The 23,741-nt window shown below is 37.0% G+C and overlaps 1 protein-coding gene across 5 annotated transcripts in view; it reads left to right on the forward strand.

Annotated features, from left to right (window-relative positions):
• LOC117327904 (synaptotagmin-like protein 4) overlaps positions 1–23,741 on the forward strand; it is a 191,304-nt gene that overhangs the window by 138,403 nt on the left and 29,160 nt on the right. For 3 of the 5 annotated variants that reach the window (XR_004532750.1, XR_004532751.1, XM_033885138.1), the window contains exon 6: positions 12,451–13,545. Coding sequence is in view for 3 of the 5 variants with exons in the window: in XM_033885138.1 (XP_033741029.1) it covers positions 12,451–13,545 (1,095 nt within the window). In the remaining 2 variants the exon portion in view is untranslated. Of the gene's footprint in view, positions 1–12,450; positions 13,546–18,291; positions 20,574–23,741 lie in introns of those variants that run through there. The other 2 variants (XM_033885140.1, XM_033885141.1) reach the window with 2 other exon arrangements.

Genomic DNA, 23,741 nt, shown 5'->3' on the forward strand with positions numbered 1-23,741 from the left:
GGTGTGTGAACCCCTGTGGTAGAGGATACATGGTATAGCTCTAGGTGTGTGAACCCCTGTGGTAGAGGATACAGGATATAGCTCTAGGTGTGTGGACCCCTGTGGTAGGAGATACAGGGTATAGCTCTAGGTGTGTGAACCCCTGTGGTAGAGGATACAGGGTATAGCTCTAGGTGTGTGAACCCCCGTGGTAGAGGATACAGGGTATAGCTCTAGGTGTGTGAACCCCTGTGGTAGGAGATACAGGGTATAGCTCTAGGTGTGTGGACCCCTGTGGTAGGAGATACATGGTATAGCTCTAGGTGTGTGAACCCCTGTGGTAGAGGATACAGGGTATAGCTCTAGGTGTGTGAACCCCTGTGGTAGAGGATACAGGGTATAGCTCTAGGTGTGTGAACCCCTGTGGTAGAGGATACAGGGTATAGCTCTAGGTGTGTAAACCCCTGTGGTAGAGGATACAGGGTATAGCTCTAGGTGTGTGAACCCCTGTGGTAGAGGATACATGGTATAGCTCTAGGTGTGTGAACCCCTGTGGTAGGAGATACAGGGTATAGCTCTAGGTGTGTGAACCCCTGTGGTAGGAGATACAGGGTATAGCTCTAGGTGTGTGAACCCCTGTGGTAGAGGATACAGGGTATAGCTCTAGGTGTGTGAACCCCTGTGGTAGAGGGTACAGGGTATAGCTCTAGGTGTGTGAACCCCTGTGGTAGAGGATACATGGTATAGCTCTAGGTGTGTGAACCCCTGTGTTAGAGGATACAGGGTATAGCTCTAGGTGTGTGAACCCCTGTGGTAGGAGATACAGGGTATAGCTCTAGGTGTGTGAACCCCTGTGGTAGAGGATACAGGGTATAGCTCTAGGTGTGTGAACCCCTGTGGTAGGAGATACAGGGTATAGCTCTAGGTGTGTGAACACCTGTGGTGGGAGATACAGGGTATAGCTCTAGGTATGTGAACCCCTGTGGTAGGAGATACAGGGTATAGCTCTAGGTGTGTGAACCCCTGTGGTAGAGGATACAGGGTATAGCTCTAGGTGTGTGACCCCCTGTGGTAGAGGATACAGGATATAGCTCTAGGTGTGTGAACCCCTGTGGTAGAGGATACATGGTATAGCTCTAGGTGTGTGAACCCCTGTGGTAGGAGATACAGGGTATAGCTCTAGGTGTGTGAACCCCTGTGGTAGAGGATACAGGGTATAGCTCTAGGTGTGTGAACCCCTGTGGTAGAGGATACAGGATATAGCTCTAGGTGTGTGAACCCCTGTGGTAGAGGATACAGGATATAGCTCTAGATGTGTGAACACCTGTGGTGGGAGATACAGGGTATAGCTCTAGGTGTGTGAACCCCTGTGGTAGAGGATACAGGGTATAGCTCTAGGTGTGTGGACCCCTGTGGTAGAGGATACAGGGTATAGCTCTAGGTGTTTGAACCCCTGTGGTAGAGGATACAGGGTATAGCTCTAGGTGTGTGAACCGCTGTGGTAGAGGATACAGGGTATAGCTCTAGGTGTGTGAACCCCTGTGGTAGGAGATACAGGGTATAGCTCTAGGTGTGTGAACCCCTGTGGTAGAGGATACAGGGTATAGCTCTAGGTGTGTGAACCCCTGTGGTAGGAGATACAGGGTATAGCTCTAGGTGTGTGGACCCCTGTGGTAGAGGATACAGGGTATAGCTCTAGGTGTGTGAACCCCTGTGGTAGGAGATACAGGGTATAGCTCTAGGTGTGTGAACCCCTGTGGTAGGAGATACAGGGTATAGCTCTAGGTGTGTGAACCCCTGTGGTAGGAGATACAGGGTATAGCTCTAGGTGTGTGAACCCCTGTGGTAGGAGATACAGGGTATAGCTCTAGGTGTGTGAACCCCTGTGGTAGGAGATACAGGGTATAGCTCTAGGTGTGTGAACCCCTGTGGTAGAGGATACAGGGTATAGCTCTAGGTGTGTGAACCCCTGTGGTAGAGGATACAGGGTATAGCTCTAGGTGTGTGAACCCCTGTGGTAGGAGATACAGGATATAGCTCTAGGTGTGTGAACCCCTGTGGTAGAGGATACAGGGTATAGCTCTAGGTGTGTGAACCCCTGTGGTAGGAGATACAGGGTATAGCTCTAGGTGTGTGGACCCCTTTGGTAGGAGATACAGGGTATAGCTCTAGGTGTGTGAACCCCTGTGGTAGAGGATACAGGGTATAGCTCTAGGTGTGTGGTAGGATATAATGGAGTTTAGTGCTAGCTGTGTAAACCCCTGTGATAGGAGGTACATGATATAGTGCTATAAATACAGGGTATATCGTGCTGTTTGGTCTAATGGTAGTTTGAATTCTCGGAGGAAGAAAATCTGTTTCGAAAACTTGATGTAAATGTTAGTGTCTGATAGTTTACTCCTCAATCACATTTTGTAAGCTGACTGGTGTAGTTAATCACCATTAGATGTAAATCAGATGACATCAAACTCTACAATTTATAGTCACTAATAAATATAAGACAACCCGTTTGGTAAGGCGATCAGTGAAAACATATCACCATAACGAATTATTGCTTGTCATGAATGACGTTGCAAAGTTCTTGAAAAGTTCTGTATAACAGCTAACGTTCATGATTCTAAACTATTTCATTGATACAGACATCAGAGTTACAAACTATTCCATTGATACAGACATCAGAGTTACAAACTATTTCATTGATACAGACATTCACAGTTACAAACTATTTCATTGATACAGACATCACAGTTTCAAACTATTCCATTGATACAGACATTCACAGTTACAAACTATTTCATTGATACATAAATCACAGTTTCAAACAATTCCATTGATACAGAAATCACAGTTCTAAACAACCCATTGATACAGAAATCACAGTTCTAAACAACCCATTGATACAGAAATCACAGTTTCAAACTATTTCATTGATACAGACATTCACAGTTTCAAACTATTCCATTGATACAGACATTCACAGTTACAAACTATTCCATTGATACAGACATTCACAGTTACAAACTATTTCATTGATACAGACATTCACAGTTACAAACTATTCCATTGATACAGACATTCACAGTTACAAACTATTCCATTGATACAGACATTCACAGTTACAAACTATTCCATTGATACAGACATTCACAGTTACAAACTATTCCATTGATACAGACATTCACAGTTACAAACTATTTCATGGATACAGACATTCACAGTTACAAACTATTTCATTGATACAGAAATCACAGTTTCAAACTATTTCATTGATACAGACATTCACAGTTTCAAACTATTCCATTGATACAGACATTCACAGTTACAAACTATTTCATTGATACAGACATCACAGTTACAAACTATTTCATTGATACAGACATTCACAGTTACAAACTATTTCATTGATACAGACATTCACAGTCCCAAACTATTCCATTGATACAGACATTCACAGTTACAAACTATTTCATTGATACAGACATCACAGTTACAAACTATTTCATTGATACAGACATTCACAGTTACAAACTATTTCATTGATACAGACATCACAGTTACAAACTATTTCATTGATACAGACATTCACAGTCCCAAACTATTTCATTGATACAGACATCAGAGTCCCAAACTATTTCATTGATACAGACATCACAGTTACAAACTATTTCATTGATACAGACATCAGAGTTACAAACTATTTCATTGATACAGACATCACAGTCCCAAACTATTTCATTGATACAGACATCAGAGTTCCAAACTATTTCATTGATACAGACATCATGGTTTCAAACTATTTCATTGATACTACTTTTTCCTTATATTCCACATATTGGATTCAGTTGAATCTTCATTTGTATGATACAGTTTGAGTGCATTCCGTTATTAAGGTCTAGGTTATAAACAATTGGCAGCAGTCGTGAAAACATTAACACTTTGATTTGTTTATTGTAAATCCTCTATCAGTATACGAGCCTCGAGACAATTATAGGTTTGAACCTTATCTGTCCATCCCTTTATATCAGTCTTTGTCTGAGTTATAACTTATATATAATATATATACTTTGTCTGTGACATAACTTATATATAATATATACTTTATCTTAGTTATAACATATATATTATATATATACTTTGTCTGAGACATAACTTATATATTATATATATACTTTGTCTGTGACATAACTTATATATTATACAGTCAAACTTTGATGTTTCGAAGTTCAAGGGACTAACAGAAAAACTTCGAAACAGCGGGACTTCGAATTATTCATGGTTGACAATAGATCGATGTTTTCTTGATAATAACCATATATGTTAACGTTACATGTCCTCAGTGTCTTCGTGATGATCGTCGCCTGTCAGGCTCAAAAGTTAATTTATACCTCAAACACAACAAAATAAAAATACTTTTCATTAATTATACCTAAGCATTTTATTAATTAAACAAACTATGTATCGGTTACAAAACACTTATATCGCGTTTAACAGATAAAGCAAAATAAGTACAATGCACACTTACGTAAGTCGTTAGGCTTTTCTGCTAAAGACACGTGCGGTTACGTTATGCATATAAAATACGGAATGCCGATCGGTTGGAGAATGCATGATTGAATGACAAATAATCGATTTACTTGGATATTTATGTATAAGTTTGCAATGTGACACTTATGAGTGAAGACATCGCTAATTGTTTGTGTTTAAAATTGGTCCGCTTGTTTTATAGTTCCATAAAATTTACTCACCGACCGCTGATTTCAATGGCGGCGAAGATTATCAGAGACGACTACCGGAGTGATTAAATGTCATGGCTTCTAAATACCCCTTTTATCTATCAATTTGGTCTGATTATTAATTAACCCCATGATCGGGAGTGACAACACACGCTATCGTTATCCCTATTGTCAGTCAGGGCATCTAGGGGAGAAGTGTGAAATCTTGCCGCGGGGGTCACGACCAACACCTGTCCAGTGGTCAGTACAGGTAAACTTTTGTTCGAATCATGAGATGTCAATTACCTATGACATCATAGCTAACGGGCCATGAAAAAAGTTCGATACATCGAAAACTTCGATTTATAAAAATTCGAATCATGCATAGGTTCGTTAGTAGCGTTATATAGTAAGGAAATTCGGGACCAAGCAAAAAGTTCGATACAGCGAGAAATTCGAATCAACGAAGTTCGAATCATCGAGGTTTGACTGTATATATACTTTGTCTGTGACATAACTTATATATTATATATATACTTTGTCTGAGACATAACTTATATATAATATATATACTTTGTCTGAGTTATAACTTATATATTATATATATACTTTGTCTGAGTTATAACATATATATAATATGTATACTTTGTCTGTGACATAACTTATATATTATATATATACTTTGTCTGCGACATATCTTATATATAATATATATACTCTATCTGTGACATAACTTATATATAATATATATACTTTATCTGAGTTATAACTTATATATAATATATATACTCTATCCTACAATAGCCAGGTTATAATGTTAGAAGATGGAGTGTCACATGCTGAAAATCATGTTCATAGTTGTAAGCCTTTTCCTTTTTCTGATACTGAAGTTTTCCTACATGTAGGAACCTGGTGAGATTGAACATACTGCTTTGCTTAATTTAAGTCTCCTCCTGAATGGCTGATTAAATGTTAACAGAATTATGAAAATCAAATGTTGTATAAAAGAATATTATAAAGACAAATTCAATTTCAATTCAATTTGTTTATTAACCTTGAGCTTTACAGCTCATCAGTACAAACATGTATAACAATTCATACATCGTTCAGTTGGCGGGCACTGCATGATAGCAGTGTAGAACAGACAGAATAAATTGTGTAGAGAATGGACAAGTCAAAATTAGACAATATACATTACATCATACTTTTCCGTAGTTGTGTAGCATCATATATATATATAAGCCCATATGCAGATCCTATGCGGCATAATCAGGGAAGTGGTTGGTATCTTTTTTTTTTGTTTTTCTTCTTCATTTCGATTCTTTAAAGTCATTTGACTGTTAAGGTTCCTCAGGTCTGTTGTTTTGTTCTATTAAGTTGTTTCAGTCTCGTGTTACCAGCATGTCCATATACATCAAAGTTTTTGCCTGAAAACATTGGAGACTTTGAGATGACCTTGATAGTGACCTTGGGGGTAATAGATTGATTTAATCTCTTAGTAAGGCCTCCATTGCCATCACAGAAGAAGGGCAGACCTACATTAATATTTTTTGTGTAGAACAAAGCAATCCCCCAAGGATAAGGATTTAGTAGTTTGGGATCTTCGTTATTCCACATCTTGAGCACATTGGTACATATGGAGATAGTCAAAAGCGCTCAGGGTAAAAGAAATGCTGATAATAATCAACTCAAAAGTTGGCTGTAATGAATCCAGAAAAAAAAATCGGCTTTTAGTCTGCTTTTCAGTGGTAGAAAATAATGTGAATACCAATACGATGTTGACACATTCAAGGTGATAGTCGTGTGCATGGCTCTTGGAACTTGTTGTTCCTCTTTGGCATTTATATCCTCCATGAGTACTTATACTTAAAAAAAAACCTAAGATATCTTCTTAACCCTGATATGTAACCTGTTAAATTGAACTTCCAAATGTATTTTGTAATTGATTTGTGTTAATTTGACCCCAGGGTTTGTTGCTTTCTCTAGTTTGACTGTGGTACGTATCATATGTTAATTTTATAAACTTCTCCAGGCACAGAAAATGACCTTACTGCTACATACTAATGACACACTTTTAAATAATAAATATGCTGGATACTGTTCTAAAGCATTATTGATCCTCACACAGTTAAATGCAGACAAAAGTTGATAGAATTTCATGTCATCAGCTTGAATAACTATCTCCCTGCACACATATTAACTGAACAATGAATATCTTGCTTTTTGTTGCTAAAAGTTATGTAAATAATGAGCTGATCTGGTGACCTTGGACATTGTGTTTAAGGGACTCAGTTTACTTATAGTAAGTTCTAAACCAATTGATATTGTGACTAGAAATTCACATTGTTTATTGATCGTCCTTGGAAAGGGAATGTGCCTTTCCACGAATTGTTACAGAAATAAACCCTGTCGGAGATACTACTGGTTCATGCTATAGTGACAGTTGTCATAGCAATGGTGGTGTAGACATGTCCAATAGCTACCAAGGGAAACCTAGACAGTGAAAGATATTATAATAAAGAATTTATATGACAGAAACTACCCCAGCCAGATTAGTATTTGTGGTTAGGTAACCACACATCGGAATTAACTTCTCCATCAGCAGAATTAAAGTCTAGTGTCAGAAGATTTGGTACATTTTATTTTAATACTCAAGTGGTCCCTACTGGCAATTAATGGCAAGTAATGGCAATTCTTCTGTTAATTCATATAGTTTTCAATTCATTTCGCAATTAGTGGCAATTCTTCTGTTAATTCATATGGTTTTCACTTCATTTCCTTCTAAACTTATGGGCATGTTTCAGTGACACATTACATGTCATATATATACTATAACTTCTCTCTTTGTCCAGGCATACAAAAACTCAGGAACCTGTGGGCCAAATTCAATGGCATTTAACACATATCACAGCCATATACCCTATATTGGGCATCTGAGCATTATTTTTTCCTTGTGATTTGTGAGAGCATTGTGGTATTTATACCCAATTAATTACTATGTGACTTGTGATTTAAATTTCAGACACTTTTGTCACTTTCACCTTTCATTCAAACACCTATGTGACTATTGCCTTCATTCAAACACCTATGTGACTATTGCCTTCATTCAAACACCTATGTGACTATTGCCTTCATTCAAACACCTATGTGACTATTGCCTTCATTCATTCAAACACCTATGTGACTATTGCCTTCATTCAAACACCTATGTGACCATTGCCTTCATTCAAACACCTATGTGACTATTGCCTTCATTTAAACACCTATGTGACTATTGCCTTCATTCAAACACCTATGTGACTATTGTCTTCATTTAAACACCTTTGTGACCATTGCCTTCATTCAAACACCTATGTGACCATTGCCTTCATTCAAACACCTTTGTGACTATTGCCTTTATTGAAATTATTATCTTTGAAACTACATGCGATGCTTTTTGTGTCGCCTTTGAAAAAGGAGACATATAGGTATTACTTTTCGGCGGCGTCGGTGGCGTCGGTGTCGGTGTCGGTGTCGGCGTCGGCGGCGTCCGGAAAATGGTTTTCGTGCGATAACTTTAGTAGTTTAGAAAGGATTAATTCGAAACTTCATGGGAAGGTTCATTACCATGATAGCTCGGACAAGTTCGATAGCCAAAATTAATCGCACCTTTTTAAAAGAGTTATAGCCCTTTAATTTTTTTGCGAAAATGGTTTCCACTCAATAACTTGAATAATTATTACTGGATTAATTTGAAACTGCATGGGAAGGTTCGTTACCATAATACTGTGGACAAGTTCGTTAACCAAATTTATTCGGACCTTTTTAAAAGAGTTATAGCCCTTTAATTTTTTTTGCGAAAATAGAATGTTCGTTACCATAATACTGTGGACAAGTTTGTTATTTTTTTTTTATTCAAGTCCTAATTTTAAAGAGTTATGACCCTTTAATTATTCGCATACACAGACGACACCTCCACTTCCGTGGAATTCTTGTTATTCAAGCAACTGTGTGGCTTCCATAATCTCAACTTCTTAGAACCTCAAATTGGTTTGTGCTTTTACACCCAAAGTGACAGATATGGAATACTGAAACAATAATTGTCTCGTTCAGATAAAATAGCTGGAGTAAAGTCATTCAGGTATGGCCTCCTACTACCTATCATGCTTACCCAGCATTATGTTAGGTGAATGGATGGTACACAAATGTCCCGAAATTAGTTTGGTTTCATAAATTAACATATTGAATTTCAAATTAATTGCAACTGATGATAACATTGATTAAATTCCTTTGATATTTGTGTATTTTCTATCTATTGTGTAGTGTTATCTTCTGAATGCTAGGACAGTATTTGTAAGTATGTGTCAACACAGTGTAACATCATTTCTGTTACCTTACAAACAATATATCAGGTATTCAGATCCACGAGACCTTTACAAAAACAATATCTCTAGTTCTCCAGTGATGTTGATGTCACTAGAGTTAAGATAAACACAACCTCCATCAATACCAGTGATATTGATGTCACCAGAGATAAGATAAACACAACCTCCATCAATACCAGTGATATTGATGTCACTAGAGTTAAGATAAACACAACCTCCATCACTACCAGTGATATTGATGTCACTAGAGTTAAGATAAACACAACCTCCATCAATACCAGTGATATTGATGTCACTAGAGTTAAGATAAACACAACCTCCATCAATACCAGTGATGTTGATGTCACTAGAGTTAAGATAAACACAACCGCCATCAATACCAGTGATGTTGATGTCACCAGAGATAAGATAAACACAACCTCCATCAATACCAGTGATGTTGATGTCACTAGAGTTAAGATAAACACAACCTCCATCACTACCAGTGATATTGATGTCACTGTCACCAAAGTTATAAGGAAAACAACCTCCATCAAGTTCTCTTTAACACTTTCTCTGTTCTCTAAAATATTCATGACCACGGTTTTCTGTAGTTTAAATATTTAATTATCACATGTTCTCGACTTGAAATGGCTGACATTCACTCAGAGCTACAGGAAATCACTCTACATCCATTACCTGCTTGTCGTGTACTTTCGTAATCGATGGCAGTTTGATCGGTGTATTACCTTTGTATTAACAAGGCTGGATAATTGCTGGATTGCCTATCAGTGATTACTTGTTTATTGGTGCAGATGAGTATTGGAATGATGTGATGCTGTGTGATTCTGAAGTATGGCATTCATTTACTGTTTATATACTGATATGGTATAGCTGTGTGATTCTGAAGTATGGCATTCATTTACTGTTTATATACTAATATGGTATAGCTGTGTGATTCTGAAGTATGGCATTCATTTACTGTATACATACTGATATGGTATAGCTGTGTGATTCTGAAGTATGGCAGTCATTTACTGTTTATATACTGATATGGTATAGCTGTGTGATTCTGAAGTATGGCAGTCATTTACTGTTTATATACTGATATGGTATAGCTGTGTGATTCTGAAGTATGGCATTCATTTACTGTATACATACTGATATGGTATAGCTGTGTGATTCTGAAGTATGGCATTCATTTACTGTATACATACTGATATGGTATAGCTGTGTGATTCTGAAGTATGGCATTCATTTACTGTATACATACTGATATGGTATAGCTGTGTGATTCTGAAGTATGGCATTCATTTACTGTATACATACTGATATGGTATAGCTGTGTGATTCTGAAGTATGGCATTCATTTACTGTATACCTACTGATATGGCATAGCTGTGTGATTCTGAAGTATGGCATTCATTTACTGTATACATACTGATATGGTATAGCTGTGTGATTCTGAAGTATGGCATTCATTTACTGTATACATACTGATATGACATTCATGGTAAATGTTTACCTACTGATATGACATTCATGGTAAATGTTTACCTACTGATATGACATTCATGGTGAATGTTTACATACTGATATGACATTCATGGTGAATGTTTACCTACTGATATGACATTCATGGTGAATGTTTACATACTGATATGACATTCATGGTAAATGTTTACCTACTGATATGACATTCATGGTAAATGTTTACCTACTGGTATGACATTCATGGTGAATGTTTCCCTACTGATATGACATTCATGGTGAATGTTTACTTACTGATATGACATTCATGGTCAATGTTTACCTACTGATATGACATTCATGGTGAATGTTTACCTACTGATATGACATTCATGGTGAATGTTTACTTACTGATATGACATTCATGGTAAATGTTTACCTACTGATATGACATTCATGGTGAATGTTTACCTACTGATATGACATTCATGGTAAATGTTTACCTACTGATATGACATTCATGGTAAATGTTTACATATTGATATGACATTCATGGTAAATGTTTACATATTGATATGACATTCATGGTAAATGTTTACATATTGATATGACATTCATGGTAAATGTTTACATATTGATATGACATTCTTGGTGAATGTTTACATACTGATATGACATTCATGGTCAATGTTTACCTACTGATATGACATTCATGGTGAATGTTTACCTACTGATATGACATTCATGGTGAATGTTTACCTACTGATTTGACATTCATGGTCAATGTTTACATACTGATATGACATTCATGGTAAATGTTTACCTACTGATATGACATTCATGGTGAATGTTTACATACTGATATGACATTCATGGTGAATGTTTACATACTGATATGACATTCATTTTTAGGTCACCTGCCCGAATTGTTATGCCGTGGTGCGGCATCCGGCGTCCGTCCGGCGTCAACTTTTTCATTCAAACAACTTCTTCTCAATAACGTAGAGGCCCAGGGACTTGATACTGGGCCTGTAGCATGCTGGGGTGAAGGGCTACAAAGTTTGTTCAAATAAATGACCTTGACCTTCATTCAAGGTCACATAGGTCAAATAGGCTATAATCTTCAAAAGACTTCTTTTCAAAACCAGGAGGCCCAGGGACTTGGTATTGGGTCTGTAGCATGCTAGGGTAAAGGGCAACAAAGTTTGTTCAAGTAAATGACCTTCATTCAAGGTTACTAAAGGTCGCATTGTTCAAATAGGCTATAATCTTCAATTGACTTCTCTTTAATAACCAAGAGGCCCAGGGACTTGATATTAGGCTTTTAGCATGCTTGGGTGAAGGGCTACCAATTTTGTTCAAACAAATGACCTTGACCTACATTCAAGGTCACAGGGGTGAAATCGGCTTAAATCTGTAAACAATAATTTTGCGATAGCCAAGAGCCTCCGAGACCTGATATTAGGCCAATAGAATGCTGGAATGAAGGACTAGAAAATGTATTAATATGAATAAACCTAGCTTACTATGATATTTGAATAAAGAGGTAATCAGCATAGTATCTGTAGAAATGACCTCAATCAACTTCAAAGTTGCTGTAGACCCAGGTGGGCGATACAGGCCCATTGGGCCTCTTGTTATGTTTATAATATATATTTACATTGCTGGCATTCATGATAAATCTTTGCTTATACATTTGGTTTTTATATCCTCTTGAATTATCTTGTATAATTTGTTTATTTCCTTTTACCTTATTTTTTGTTCATTTGAAAAGGTGAATAATAATGGTGAAGCTGTGTTCAAATTTATAATTTTACATTATGTGTCAATTCATTTATTCCAGTTTTGATATTTAGAATAATTTGACACAGATTAATTGATTCGTCTTCAGACTTTGTATAGTGGTATGAGAAGATAAAGACATTATATTTTTGTCTATTCCCCAGGTGCAGAATCTGATCCCGGTGCTGAGACTGGATACAAACTGAATGGTGCTACAGTCAGAAACGGATCCATTCATAAAGATAAGAGTCCACAAGATGCTGAACGCATTGAGTATCCAAAAGATTCGGACAAACGTAAGCTCACACAATTGTTTGATGCATTTAAAATGCAAAAAAAGACGGACAGTCCCGAGAGAAGGCTCCAGCAACAGACGTCAGTTCGCAGAGCGACGTCACGGAGATATGGCACTGATACAGAGTCAAGTTCTTCGTCAGATGAGGATGTGTCCTCATCACTTCCAGCTTCCATGTTAACAACAGTATCTGTACAGAGTTCTCCAGCGTCCTCCAGGGTGTCGGGATACAACACAACGGCATCAGAGTTCGAGGAAATACATGTTAGTGATTCTGTGTTACATAAAACTTCAGAGAGCGTCAACAGCAGCCCTCGGAAATCCTTACAAAGAAAACATTCATATGATTCTGATCAGACTATACATTCAGATGATGCCCCATTTTCGAAAAGTAGTACAGAAACTCAGATAAGAGTTGAAGTCCATTCAGATGCCTCATCAACACAAAGTGCAGACATTGTTCGACCAAAAACATCCCCATCAAAAAGTGCATCATCTAATTCTCAAAATAGTTATAGCAAGGTAAGACAATCAAGTAAAGAGGGATATGTGAAAGTGACAAGGAAAGAGAGTTCTTCTTCACAGCGTTCCACTTCACCAGAGATGGGAGGCATGCGACATGTGCAAGTCTCTCGACAGTCTGTTCTCCAGCCGGGGAGATCCCCATCTCCTTATTCTTTTGATAGTATTCCGTCTTCCCATGCCAATTCTCCATTACCACGACAACGGATTTTGGATCAAACTTTGGATTATCCACTTCAAAAAAATTCTTCAGAGGATACGGATTCGTTGTCACGGTTTAGTGGCACGGAGTACAGTGGTACAGAATCGTCCTACCATATACGGGACGGCAGTAGTGGGGGAGACGATCTCATGATGGATGACATCTCTAAAGTTAAATTTCATAAGTTGTCAAAGAAAATTGAAAAATCCAGATCCAGGTCGCCACATTCACCAAACACAAGTAAGTAGCCTTATTAACTAAGGTATATCCTTTTAACACAATAATCTCCGTAACCGGCTTGGGACGTGGAATCTGGCCGTCTAATGTGATGGGGTTACTCACTGGTGTGCTCTTTGCAAGTAGTATTTTTGTATTCCCCTATTACTCCTTGTCCGGTATCAATTTATTTATTAATCCAAATAGTGGTGTAAATTATATTTTCAGGAGCAGGTATGTGCATGAATAAATTAAAAAATAGTATAGCAAAGAATTAACAAAACTGTAATTCAAGATTATATCTATGAAACAAGGGATGATAAACATACAAGGAGACTAAGTCAGAAGACTGTGTGTCTCATTGACAGTGCTCACTATGTAAAGTCAAGCAAAGGTAAAGTTGATTAAACAGGTAAGTGACAGAACCATGAGGTACATTGATGACCAAAAACATCTTACCAAAGGGGGCGGAATACCAATGGTGCCATGATGGCGACCATTAAACTGAGACATCATGATGACAGCCATAAAACTGAGACATCATGATGGCGGCCATAAAACTGAGACATCATGATGGCGGCCATTAAACTGAGACATCATGATGGTGGCCATAAAACTGAGACATCATGATGGCGGCCATAAAACTGAGACATCATGATGACGGCCATAAAACTGAGACATCATGATGGTGGCTATAAAACTGAGACATCATGATGGCAGCCATAAAACTGAGACATCATGATGGCAGCCATAAAACTGAGACATCATGATGACAGACATAAAACTGAGACATCAAGATTCTCGCTATAAATAGAACATTTTGCATCAGTAACTTAAAACTTGGTGTTGCTGTCACAATACACAAATTGTAAGTATTTCAAATCACTAAAATTTGTTGTGTGAAGGTGGTCATATGATCTTCAATGACTTGTATAAAACAATCAAGATTTTTCAAATACAAAACCCAAAAGCCAAATTAATAATGCTTGATTAATAGAGGAGCATTAAATCTTCATATGTATTTTTTCAATCACAGTCATAATGCATACATGAGTACCAAAATTTTCATTAAATTTCAAAATTATCTTGTAATATTCATAAATGCTTCTACTACAAAATGTGGAGAATAGAGCATGTAAGTTTAAACCAGGCCCCTCTAACATCCTCTGTTAACAGAAATTACTTCTGTGTACCAGCTAGAATAATCCATTTTGTATGAAGTCTCCACAGAGCAAACAAACATTGTTAGATAAAAGAGGATACAGAGATGTTTAATGATACTGCTGTGTTGGTAATGGAAGATCCCTGTTTGATAGAAAAGTACTTCATCGGAATAAAGAGTGCTCATCAACTACATATTTTCTGAGCAACTTCAGAAATTGTCAAAATAAATCAAAATTGATTACATTACAGTGTATATTTATATCAGAGGAAGATAATTATCAATCAATATATAAATGCTTACTGAAGGTCACAAACTCGAGGCTCAAGAAGATGTCAAGGTTTCTGATTACTGTTTGTAATATTGGAACACAATTAGCTAATGGAACAAGTAAAAATAACTTCGGCTATTTAAGGTTTTCTCCAGGCTGTTCACAATCAAGGGACAATGAGTCACAAGATTTTTTTGGAACATATTGTGTACTTATGATGTTAATTTCGTACATAACTCTTTAATATTTTCATATTCATAGAACAAACTTGATTTATTTGTTTATTTCTAGATAAAAATCTTGTAGAATAGATACTATGATTCAAATTTATTTTGTGCACCCTGACCACAAAATAGTCAGAAACAGCTAGGTCATTGAAGTCTTTTTTTCCCCATCTGTCTGTCCCTCAACACAGATTTTACCATTTATCTTGAAAGTTGACAATTTGAATAATTTGTTTTCCAAGTTTTTTTCATGTTTTGAACTTAATGTGTTTAGAGCACAATATAAACATACTGACACTGTTTTGAGACTCCATTAATTTTATACTATTTATTATTGTTGTAATCAATTCTAAAGTGTTGTAGTTTGTGAAGTTTGTGATTTTTATCTGTATATTATTTTTCATAACCATTATTTTTATCCATTTACTAGTTAGTCTAGTCTGCTCTTGTTCTAAGCTTAGCACTGACTCAGATTTAAAGTAAATTTCTTACCAGTAAGATCGACCTAATAACCTTCCCTTGTCCCCTCACATTACCAGTAGAACTGGTTGTCAAGGGCTTAGAATCAAACTTCTGGTCAGATTCATCTAAGCTCTTGTCAACTATGATGTATTCAGTGGGATGTCTAGGGCTGTTCTCGTTTTTGTGGTCCAGATGGTTTAAAGACGGACCCGGTGATTTTATATTGTTTTTAGACAAGCCTTGACAAAGACTTTCAAGGCCTGTAGTACCATCTGCAGGTCCGTCAAGATATATGTCTGAAATATTATGTCTAAAAACAGACCAACTGGTTTGTCCACATAAACACACAGACCCAAGGTATTAGAATCAAAGCTCTGGTTACATTCATCTTAGCTCTTGTGAGCTTTGACCAATTCAGTGGAATGTCAAGGTCTTAAAATCGATGCTCTGGTCAGGTTCATCAAAGCTCTTGTCAGCTATGACCTTTTCAGGGGTTGTCAAAGGTTGATTGTGAATGTATAGGAAACCTGGAGTTTGATATTGTTATTTTATGTCAGATCAATGTTTTGTTTATTATTCCACAAGAATGGCATGACATATAATAATACATAATAATATTAGAACATAATGTTACTTTATCATACTAGTACCTGTTGGTACTAAAACTTAAGATTATTCAACAGCAATTGAAGGGGGCTTGGGCAACACATCATATCAAACTTAGACCCAGAGTTGGGGGGTGTGGGGGCTTAAGGTAGGACATTGAATACAAACATTTTACTGAGCTTCAATCAACATGTTAGCAGGGTTATTACCTGACATGGGCTAATGAATAATTGCTGGATAAAATTTAAGCAAACAAATTATTCTTACTTTCATTATGGTTTTAATTCATTATACATTACATACTCTGTGTAACTTACATCATATCTGTAGATCAATTTTATATATTATCAGTGTTTACTTTTAATCATTTGTACAATTTCTAGATTGGAGATAATTTGAGAAGATTTTCTGTTCTTGATGAAAATCTTCCCCATTTGCAATGTCTTAGTTATTAATGTTAATGATGCAGAAATTCATTTTTATTTAAGTGTTTAAGAAACTTTCAATATAAAATATTCACAGCCTTATACATATAATGATGAAGCCTTCCCATTCGCTCCTTTCAGCACTGTCCCCTACCCCCTATTATGACATGGCCAGGATCTTGTATAGCCACTGTATGTGTGGGGAGACACTGTTCCATCATTACTGTTGGGAGTGTTCAATACGTACCACCTTTTCTGTTCAATCAAATTTAAAGATGTGAAAGGCTACACAACGTTACAGACAATCTGTCTATATATGCCTATTCCACTTCCTGCTTTTTAATGAGGATTGTTGTTTGTCAGTTTAAAGGCCTTCATTCTGTTTTGTCTAAATTTTTAGATGACCCCCGAACATCATCTTATTTATCAGAAACTGTTCAATATTTCCTTCGTGTTGTTTGAGTCATCAGAGTTCTGTTCTGCGTTTGCAGTAAAAATGGAGTCCACAGATTTTTGGCCATATTTCACCATTAAAACAATTTAGTGTATTAATATTCCATTATACAATCAGTAAACAGTTGATGGACTTTACTGTTTATTTAGTATATAGGTTTGCTATTTAGTCATTACTGTAAGTATAAGTTTATAAATATTAATGAATTAAGAGAAACAATTAAAACAGCTGTAGTGTTTACAGGTTTCCATATAGTAAGTAATCTGCATCATTGATGAAACTGTTTATACACCACTGAGAAGTCCTATAGTATTGGCGATGGAGCAGTAGGTTTTGCCCCCTAAGGATATATCAGGCCAGCCTCCCCCACCTCTCCCACATCCCCACAGCTCCGGGATAAGTAAAAACCCGAAATGTCTGGATTATTGAACTGACTAGATTTAATCGAGCTATTCCATGTCCTTAGTAAGTGAGTATTAAGACCACTTCTATCGGACTTGTGATTATATAATCCAACTTAGTGAGGTTCAGTAATAAGACCACTTCTATCAGACTTGTGATTATATAATCCAATTCAAGCCTACACACATTTATGCCCAACAATTCAGTGTTTTCTCCTACTCAGGAAAGGTAAAGTATTTACCCAATAATTAATCAACTTACATACATCAATGAATAATGTTTGATAATTGAAGTGAAAGTTACTTTTGATGTAGAAACCTTACTATCATTATTACAAAAAGAATTATTTAAATTTCATTTCCTTTTTTTTTGTTTCTTGGAAATGTTACTTCCTCAATGAAGTAACCAGATTCTGTATTGTTTGTGATCGAACCCTCTTCCCTCTCCCCCTTCCCATCATGCATGTGCTGATCAGTTATTGGTAGTTATATAATTCATAGTGATAGAACCTGTAAACATTTCAGAAAATCATTTGTATGTTTGATGACAAGCAGCAATATATTCCTGACTGATACTGTGCTAAGCTTGTTGTTGATGAAGACTTTTGGTAAAATGTCTTTATATGAATTCGGTACTAGAATACTACATTTGTTTTCAAAATTTGAAAATTGAAAAATAGACTAGTCATTTCTAATTATTCATAAATTCATTCCTTGACACATTTGCTTTCTTCATTTGCATGTTAATGTTGTATCTATTGCCAGGTTCCTCTCCACAGCTCGCTGAAGGGGGGGCTAACTGTGGTAGGGGTGGGGCTGTGGTGGGCGTGGACAGTGATCAGCTCATATTACCAAAGGCAGTCACAAATATCTCACAGTCTCCATCAAAGGTAGAGGGGGTTATACACACTCAACAGACATTCATTCAAAACTCTGAGAAGATTTCCGATTTTGAACCTATAGCCTCTGTCAGAAGAAAGGCTAAGATTGTAAATGAGCCCATTGACCCACCAAAGAAAAACGAATCCACAAAGCCAAAGCTAATATCTCCATCAGGGAAAAAACATTCTGATGACATAAATCTTATTGCTCCACCACCGAGGAAATCAAAGCATGTTAAAGAGGCTGAATTAGCTGTTTCCTTACGGAAGTTACAGAATCCTGAGGATGTTGAACCTATACCACCACCGAGGAGATCTAAGGCTATGGAAGTTTTTGAACCTATCTCCCCTCCAGGAAAATCAAAGAATGTTCATAGGTACGAACAAGTTTGCCCACCAGGTTCTAAGATAGTCCAGGACCCTGATCCAGTCCCCCCACCACGAAGGAGGAGCATGAGAAGGAGCCATGAAGACATTTCTCCTCCATCATCCGTCCCCTCATCTCCAGTCAGCTACTCAGGGGAGGATTCCTCTAGTGAGAGAAATTTGTCTATCAGAGATGCCAAACGTCTCTTTGAAGAGAAAGAAAGATTACAAAGGTTGGGAAAGTCACCAAGAGCATCGCCTAGAGGAAACCATGATAGCTTCTTCAATGATAGGATTTGGCAAGAAGAGACTATGGAAATAGCATCCACACCATCTTCAGCACCAGATGATGACTTTGAGGCATTGTTTAGCAAAGCTATCAGTGATCTTGAAGTGCCAGAATCTCCACTTCCAAAAATAAGGTCAAGGTCAGGTTCAATGAGGTCAAGGTCTGGGTCGAAATCAAAGAAAAGGCCATTATCAGGAGAGTTTGAATCAGATTCAGAGTCTAGGAAAAGAACTTCAACAAGTGAACTCCCTATTGTGAAGGAGCCTGAGAGTGATGAATTGAAGGCAGCAATGCTACCTGTCATGATTGACCTTGACGAGGTCATAGATTCTATAGGAGAACAACAGGTTACTTCAGTACCAACTGTTAGCATAGTTGTGGAAGATACAACAGACCCCCTACAGAAATGTGATGCTGAGGTAGAACCTATGGTAATGGACAGTAGAACTGAGGAACCAGACATTAAACCCCATGTGACTATCAATACACTTGTGTAGAAGGAGAGGAGGACAGGTCATGTGGTCAGATGGAATCAGATGGTTCCCCTGTAGAATCATTGGATTTGAAAGGAAAGGTTCCAGGTCATTGGAATGACGATAACGATGACAACAGCCAATACCAGTTTTATACAGAGGAAGAAGAAATCAATGCTGAGAGTGAGCAACCAGTGTCTTCCAACTTGTGGCATTTTCAGGAAAACTCCACAGGAAATGACTTCAAAGATGCTTTCGGTTCAACATCTGAAAACAATGGCCAGTTTCTGGAAGCGAGGTCCACAGTGCGTGCAGCAATGGGAGAGTTGTCTCACAGTGACACATCTTCAGATATCCTCAGTGTCATCACAGAGGATACAGAGCCCAGCGAGACCAGTACGAGAAGCTGGGACTCTGGTGGGAAGTGTAGTACTGTAAAGGCAGCATCTGGATTTGACAGTGACTGTGATCGTACCATGGAACGCATTCCAATAGAAATGATCCCTGCGGCTCCTCAAAGTACTAATGATGTGGATACAAAAACAGTACTTCCTGTTGAGGAAACTCCTGGACAAGTCACAGGAAGTAGGATATCGTACACTGAGGACACTGATGTGACGGCTGGATACCATAGCAACGAGGTAAAGAAAGATGAGCCAAAGGAAGCAGAGATTATTCCTGAGCCTGGCACTTTGTTGGCATTGATAAATAAAGGAAAGAAGCCTGAAGGTGGTGATACACAGAGACATTTGGAGCCAGAAGTTACAATCCGAGACGCACAACAGCTAGACACCACAGTCAGTAAAAAGGTGTACAGGGAAAAATTTGTTAAACAATGGCTGGAGGCAGAGGTTCACAGCTCAGAAGGTCCAGTTGACCCCAAAATACAAAACTCTGCCCGGCAAATGTCTGATCCACAGTCAACAAACGATCCAAGCCTAAACCCCTACCACACAGGCCAATCCAGTACCCCAGGGACCCACCCACTTGGTTCCACTCAGATACCAGGCCTCCCCATTGGTTCTCTGGCTGACACAGGTATCACCATATTGTTTCATTGGTTTTGCTGAGAACTATGATCAGCTAAATGACAAGTGGTGAGGGGTCCCTTCTGCCTGCCTACCCGTGCACACTAACTTCACCCTGTATTTTAACCTGACTTGATGTCTTTACTTGTTATTCAGAGTCTTTATCAACTTTATAGAAGCTATATTGCTGTAGATGGTTTAGATTATGCCTGATCTTACTCTTTTGCTTATCTGAAATTTTGTGTCTATTAAAACAGGTAATAATGTTTTTATTAGAATCCAGAATATTCCTTAACTTTATAATTGATGTGTATATGCATTTTGTTGCATGCTCTTAAATCTTGAATAGCAATGATTACTGTAATTGATTTATTTAATTTGTAGAACTTGTTTAATCTTCAGATTTCTGCTCAGCTTTCCTTCAGTTTAATGCTGGTATTCAACTAATTACTGAAAATGTCTGTATCAATAACACTAACAGATTTAGATGATGGGCTCAGTTCTACAAGGATTTGTCAGCTTGATACATTATAAATGAATAATTGAATAAAGTGTTTTTTTGTTAAAGTCCTAGAATTATTTTTTTTTAAATTGATTTTCATGTTTCTTGACTTTAATTAAGTCACATTTGGATTCATTGTAAGTGAAATGTTCACCATTTTACAAATACACTGTACATTGGATAAAAGGATGTTTTATAGTATAGATACAGCTGACAATCTTTGAATAACTAGGCCTGGAATTTGAAAGCATGTCTTGAGATGCTTGTTGGACGTAGCATGTCATGCATGTCAATATTGTTTGCATTGCATGTTTTGGTATAGATCATGAATTTTTGATGCATGCTGGTATAGATTGTGATGCATGCTTGTATCGTTAGTGATGCATGCTGGTATAGATTATGATGCATGCTGGTATAGATTGTGATGCATGCTGGTATAGATTATAGCAGGACAAAGTTTTGAATATGTAGATTTATTGTCACATCCAACAGACATCTTTATAGGATGATAAAAGTCGTAGACACAATCACCAATATTGGGCCATTTGAACTGTCCAGTTAGTATCTGATTCCATTAAAAGTTTTTTTTTCTCCTTTCAAGGAAAGCTGAGTGAATAGGTTATGTTAGAACCTTCATCTATACACTGTAGTTTGTAATGCTGCTTACTCTCGTAACAAAGTCTTAAACTTATGTAGCTTTGTTTGGATTCATTATTTTTCTGATAACTTTTTGTGGAGCTCATAAAACACCTAATGTGAAAACATTAATCAGCATATCATTAACTAATATTGTCATATGATCTTGCAACATGACACAACCTTAAAATGACTATGAATATCCTGTTGGTTATAAAATCAGATACAAGCAGTCTCTTCCACATGTCTTTGTGTTTATCAGTATAGTGAGGTAACATCGATGAAAACTTCCACTACTTTTCTTTGAGCACCAAGCTCTATGAAATTAGAAAACAAATGCTTAATAAACATAAAGTTAGGTTGTTATTATTCTCAACTTAAACCTTAGAATCAATGCAGTATTTTCCATTTCACTGACAAAGGCATGGCTTAAACAAGGAACTTGGAAATCAATTTTTTCGTCAAAAGGAAATTTAGATGATAGACATTGGCAAAACCTTGCTGAAGCAGATGTTCAGTAAAAACACAAATCTCCTCAGGACTAAACTATTGATTGGAAACCACAAATCATGTATAGGCTGAAACTATCTATCTTAAAGAACACAGTCACCAATTATGAAGCAAAGCTCATGTAAGGAGTTAAACTATTTATCTCATAGAGAGAAGGAACCAATTACAAGCCATCAATCACATTAAGACAGAGATCATTTATTGTGACTGAAGCCATCAAATTCCGATGCAAATTTCTGAAAGTTGAGATATTGCGGTGGATGAATTATTAAATAGATAGACTTTGTTTGGATACAGTCAATGGTGTATCAATGCACTGGTGCAACCCTCAGTTTTCTAAATGGTATGTCTATCGTGTCCATGTCTGTCGTGTCCATGTCTGTCGTGTCCATGTCTATCGTGTCCATGTCCATCGTGTCAATTTCTATCATGTCCATTGTCTCTGTACTAGTTACTCCACCGTGTGTCTATTGTCTCTGTACTAGTTACTCCACCGTGTGTCTATTGTCTCTGTACTAGTTACTCCACCGTGTGTCTATTGTCTCTGTACTAGTTACTCCACCGTGTGTCTATTGTCTCTGTACTAGTTACTCCACCGTGTGTCTATTGTCTCTGTACTAGTTACTCCTCCATGTGTCTATTGTCTCTGTACTAGTTACACCACCATGTGTCTATTGTCTCTGTACTAGTTACTCTATGGCGTGTGTCTATTGCCTCTGTACTAGTTACTCCGGAGCGTGTGTATTTGTTTCACCTATTTGAAGAATAAGGTCTCCACCGGCATCAGGGTTTTTGTTGTTTGATTGAAATTTTCTTTTTAGTGTTGAAGCTAATCAATAAAAACTAGTAATTGAAATAGGATGCTGATGTTTCTGATGAAAGTTAACATGGATATACAGTAGTAAAAATAGATAATGGACTGTATTTGTCACCTTATTCTGAGGTTTTCAAGTTTTGATTAACTTTACCTGTTTGAGATTTTTTTTCATTTTTTAGATAAATAATTAAGCCATTCTGTTTTCCAACAGTTTTCATTTCTTTTATTGGGTAGAGTGAAAAATGGATGCCTATAGCATGTTAAATATCTATATTTTTACAGCAGTAAAAATCCATAATTTGTTTTCTCTTTCTTTGTGACATGGTAACGGGTAAAAGTTAATATAAAAATTATCATTTTTCTTTGTTTCAAAATTATTGCAATATAGATTGTATTGATATAATTGATTTTAACCAAAGCAGCAGCAGTCAATTACTTCTGCTGCAAAACGCAGTGCTCCTTTAGGAAAACATTTCTTCTACAGGATTTGATATTGTAGTTAATGAAATAGGCCTATAAAGATCCGTTATAGAAGACACCAGTAAGATAGGCCACTAAGTTAGATACATAACCACATCCTAGGTGGAGATATCTTGATGTTTGAAAAGTACGTTATTACATAAGAATTGACGTATAACTTCTCCTCATGCTTCTGGAGACGAGCAACTTCCGAGAAACTTCCGACAATGTAGCCAGGAAATAATTAAAAGCAT

The sequence above is a fragment of the Pecten maximus genome, chromosome 5 (assembly GCF_902652985.1).
Source record: "Pecten maximus chromosome 5, xPecMax1.1, whole genome shotgun sequence".
In the NCBI taxonomy this organism is placed as follows: Eukaryota; Metazoa; Mollusca; class Bivalvia; order Pectinida; family Pectinidae; genus Pecten; species Pecten maximus.